The 5,000-nt window shown below is 33.5% G+C and overlaps 1 protein-coding gene across 11 annotated transcripts in view; it reads left to right on the top strand.

Annotated features, from left to right (window-relative positions):
• Positions 1–5,000, top strand: part of Mrtf (Myocardin-related transcription factor) — a 99,364-nt gene that overhangs the window by 81,683 nt on the left and 12,681 nt on the right. For 9 of the 11 annotated variants that reach the window (XM_086556163.1, XM_043022820.2, XM_043022818.2 and 6 more), the window contains 4 exons: positions 902–1,046; positions 3,088–3,153; positions 3,322–3,453; positions 3,697–3,864. In XM_086556163.1, coding sequence (XP_086412289.1) covers positions 929–1,046; positions 3,088–3,153; positions 3,322–3,453; positions 3,697–3,864 — 484 coding nt within the window. In that variant the 5' untranslated portion in view covers positions 902–928. Of the gene's footprint in view, positions 1–901; positions 1,047–1,465; positions 1,913–3,087; positions 3,154–3,321; positions 3,454–3,696; positions 3,865–5,000 lie in introns of those variants that run through there. The other 2 variants (XM_043022819.2, XM_086556157.1) reach the window with 2 other exon arrangements.

Here is a 5,000-nt window from a genome sequence, read left to right as displayed (position 1 = left end):
TTGACAGTTTCAGTGAATTTAAAAAGTGGTATTTGTGGTTTGTCATTCTACAATAGGATGTGTGTTGTATAGAGCAGTCTCATTTATTGAGAGTGAGTGTTAACAGTGTATTTTGAGTCATTGGATTTATAAGGTGTTATCATTGTCTGTATGTTTTGACTTTGTGTGGTATTATGGGTATTACGGGTTAATTTTCCATTTTATTATACTTATACTATGTCTCACAGTACATTCACTCAGTTTCATAAATTAGTCTTGTCATCAGGTGGACATAGGGAAAGGTAAGGATAGCTTTTTATCAAAATGAATAAAAAATAAAAATTAAAAAAAGTCACTTGTTCAGACAATGTTAAAACTGTTTTGATAATGCACTAGTTCTTGTGATAAGTCAGTCATTCATTCAATGATCATTATTGACATACATATTTTCTATGTAAATTATTGAATATCGAATTATTATTGACTTATTGTAGGACAACATTATGTTTTATGAATGTGTAATAGTATTGTGGCTAGTACATTATGGCTTTATAGTGGAGCAATTCAGTACTCCATCCATATATCAAATCATTATCTGAAATTAATATTCTTTTAAATAATTATTGGCAATAATAACTATCTTGGATGCATATGTTTCATCAGTTTAGATTAGAGGAATCTAGAGCACTTTTATTTGTCTCTCTTTTTGCCACTGCTTATTGTTCATCACGTGATGAATGTCTGTCATTAGCGTTGGAGACTATTTATAAAATCCAACACAATATGTCCCATCATGAATGTTCAATTAATCATCCCAATCATCTGAGGCACTACTAGATTGTTATAAAGAAAAGGAAAATTTCCTCCACTTTATTCTCCTGATTTCTAACATGCCTTTTCTCTCCTCCTATTAAATTTTCAGGATTGCAATTTGAACGACCTTAGCAAGATGGCGGATAGCAGTAGTGGGGGGGGATCGCAGCCCCCATTCATCCCACTATCCCCACCCAAGTGTGAAGTGGACGATTCACCTCTGCAGGGCAAGATGCTGAACAAGAATAAAGAATGTAAGTGGATATTTCTTTCTCTTTGGTTAGGTTGCTTAGTAACTGTAGCAGATTTGAGTTTTGATTTTTTTCATTTACATACTTTCTCTCTTTCTCTTTTTTTCTCGTTTTCTCTTTCTTTCTCTTTTTCTCTTTCATTCTCTTTTTCTTTATTTCTCTGTCTCTCTCTTCTCTCTCTCTCTCACTCACTCACTCACTCACTCACTCACTCACTCACTCACTCTCTCCCTCTCTCCCTCTCTCCCTCTCTCCCTCTCTCCCTCTCTCCCTCTCTCTCCCTCCTTCCCTCCCTCCCTCTCACACTCAAGAATAGGATGTTTTGTTTTGAAAGATTTAAATTAAACAAGAGCACAAACTAAGTGTTATGAAATGTAGATAAATAGTCAGCCTAATCTCCTTCCCTTCCTGTCTGGCAGCTCGGGTCTCACTCCTTCACTCGGCTTTCTTTGAAGTTTAGTTTCACCTGAAGTCACACTGACATGACCCATTGACGATCATACTTTGTGATATCAAAGCCCTAGATAATGTAAGGAGTGTCATGAGACTTCAGACACATTTATATAGAGAGTTGAAAACATGGTGATCTTTGCATTTAAATGATATCAGAGTTATATCTTGGAACGTGACAAAATGCTTCTGTCTGTGCCGTGTTAGTGTTGATGGTTGGTTAAATAGCAATGGTACTTAAATGGGGCAGTTTGTAACCAGTGGATTTGAACTGCCAATACATATTCTGCCAAGGGATAATAGGAAGAGATACCGCCTATTAAATATGATGAGCATTTTGGAGGTTTTTGAACCGCATAAGGGTGGTTCATTAATCCCTTACCCTTGCCCAAACTACATTTTCTACCTTGATGATGTAGGTAAGTGGTCATTGTGCTTAAAGTTACTGAATGAGGAACTTATTAGTAATGGGTTTTCATGTTTTGTCTATTATCAAACTGAGGAAATGGAGTGAGTTGGTATTATCGTTGATTTAACTAGAGCACCAGCCTCTTCCCGCCCTCCCTCCCTTGCACAGTGATAAATTAATAATGTGTTAATCCTCATGCAAATATTGTGTTTGTTTATTCAGGCCTAAATGAGATTATGATGACCAGAAAATGGATCAGTGGATTTGCATTTAGGGGGGAGGGGATATTTCTGTAGTGAGGTTTTATTTTCTGTTGATAAAAGGTTTCAAACATGGTTTCAGACCATTCTCTAGATTACATGGTGCTTTGAAATTTTGTTGATGTAGATTATCAACCATTTCAGCTGCTTTTTACTTCAAATTAAATCCCTGTCACTCCCATTTCTTCATACATAAACATTGTAGAAAGAGTAAAACTGTTCTGATATATTGATAATGGAAATTCATCCAGCCAATCTAACAGCCCTTATGGTAATGTTAGTGGTTATATGCAAAGGGAAATCCACCCAATTAATTAGGAACAGGCATTTTATGAGCTAATTAGAAGGAACTTGACATATAGATCAATAGATATATAAAGGGTTACTAATATATAGTTCAAAAGCATTCTGTCATGAATATGTAGTCAAGGTTCAGGAATAAGTCAATTTATTTTCATTACTCTATCATTACTTCTCCTTGGGTTATTACAAGGTATAGCTTATTATTTCTCTTCTTTATTTTCTTTATCTTATTTTTATTATTATAAAAATCCTATTACTGGGATTATAATTAAATATGTTTGTGTGTATGTATATATATACATATTTGTGTATATGATTTTTTCTCTCTCTCTCTCTCTCTCTCTCTCTCTCTCTCTCTCTCTCTCTCTCTCTCTCTCTCTCTCTCTCTCTCTCTCTCTCTCTCTCTTTTTCTCACTTTCTCTCTCTTGTATATCAAACAAATTTGATTCTCCTTAAGTCCTTTCATATATTGTGACACATATTTATTACATAAAAATTGCAGTGTTGTTGTATTTAATTTATGGGTTGAGTGAATTAAATACGTTTATCACACGATTTCTGAGAACGCTATTTAACTACTGAATATTTTGTCTATATCCATTAAACTGTCATTCTCTTCCAGCCCTGAAAGTTAAGCTGATGCTGCGGCGGCCTCGTGAGGATTTGGTGAGCCGTGGAGTTATTCCTCGTAAGTTTTTCCTGGGGGTTTGATCTGATTGTTGTGACTTATATTTGTATTCACTCTATATATTGTTTTAGAGATTTTATGTTAAGCAATAGATTTCATTCTCTTTACATGAATGTTGATATCCATCAGCTTTGATTTCAACTTTTAAATTTTATTTTTCATCGACAGCTATGAATACTCCAGCTGCATTCTATGAGCAGCGTCAGAAGCTAGACATGGCAAAGAAACATGACATTCTCAAGCAGAAAATGCAGCGGAGACCTGACAGAGAGGAACTTGTAAGACAACATATTTTAGAAGGTTCGTGGCTGTCTTCTTATTCCATTTGATGTATTGGAATATTTGTAAGGGGTTGTGTAATTATTATGTATTGTTATTATTATTGATATAGATATCTGAAAAAAAGTATATAACTTATGTTTGGGAATATATATTGTAATGTTTAGGTTTGGTTAGCCAGAAATTAAGTGATTAATAATGTTAATGACTTTAAATTATATATTTAAGCACTTTAGTTATCATTTCATTTACTCTTGGTTACAGATGCACCTGGCAACATTGACCCATCACTAGTGGAGAAGCAGAAACAGCTGAAAAGAGCCAGAATAGCAGATGCCATAAGTGACCACCTATGCCAGCGACCGGGGCCTCTCGAGCTGGTCAGAGCCAATATCCTCCATACGTCAGAAGACTTGGAGAAAGCAGTAAAAGGTCGGTATTTTGTTGTTATAATTTTTTCCCTGTACATTGGTATAATTGGTGTATTGAGGATGGTTTTTAAAAACCTGGATATAAATAAATGTGACTTAGGTTTTTAAAATAATTGAAGACCTACAGCCGTATGTACATTATTGTAAAGTATCAGAAGTTTTGAAAGGTATCTTTGTGATCAATGCATTATGGGTAATTAGGTCCATTAGGAGGTAATTTAGGAGAATGACATGCAGTTATTAGGGAATATTCAGCAGGGCAATATGATTGGAGAATTTTAAAGCCCATGTGGATATAAGTTGTTGGTGCTTTAGTTAATTTACATGTTACTTGTATGACGGTCCCATGGCATTGGAAGGGAATATTTTTAAATCAGATTTTAGGTTGATTAATATGAAATTGGTATGGAGAGGTTAGAATCACTTACTTTGTACTAGTTTGGAGGATTTAAAGGGCTACCTATGTAGATTGAGAAAGATTATGCAAAGTTGCAAGGATTTCCAGGTTTGAAGAGGGAACTTTGTCATTCTAGATGTGTAATGAAATGGTATGAGTAGGTATTGGATATATTTTGTGTAGAAATATAAAGTTTAGAGTATTTAAATAATGTAAATTTGTTGAAATCTTAACATTATCATTGAAGTACAAAATATATATGAATAGATTAAATGCTTTTGGTATGATATTGGTTATTTGCACAAACAATACACAGAAGTGAATGACTGTATACATGTAGAGTACACTATGGGATTGTTTTATTATTTTTACATTTAGATGGTATCACAAGAAGTCAATGAAACTCCCAATCTGACTTCACCTATTTACCCCATATTATTATTATTATTATTATTATATGTATGTGTATATATATATATATATATATATATATATATATATATATATATATATATACATATATATATATATACATATATATATATATTTTTTTTTTTTTTTTTTTTTTTTTTTTTTTTTTTTTGGGGGGGGGGGGTGTAATACTATTATTAGAATGTTGTAAACAAATTAAGTCAAATAGGCCAAGTGATTGACTTCTTGATGACTTTATGCTTTTGGAACCATCCATGTGCAAAAATTTGAATAAAACAAGAGCACAATGGACATTGCATGATTTTATG

Source organism: Penaeus japonicus, unplaced genomic scaffold (assembly GCF_977035675.1).
Source record: "Penaeus japonicus unplaced genomic scaffold, GWHDUDI00000001_assembly GWHDUDI00000003, whole genome shotgun sequence".
Lineage (NCBI taxonomy): Eukaryota > Metazoa > Arthropoda > Malacostraca > Decapoda > Penaeidae > Penaeus > Penaeus japonicus.
The sequence above is the reverse complement of the archived record's forward strand: the minus strand, read 5'-3'. Positions and strand labels throughout refer to the sequence as shown.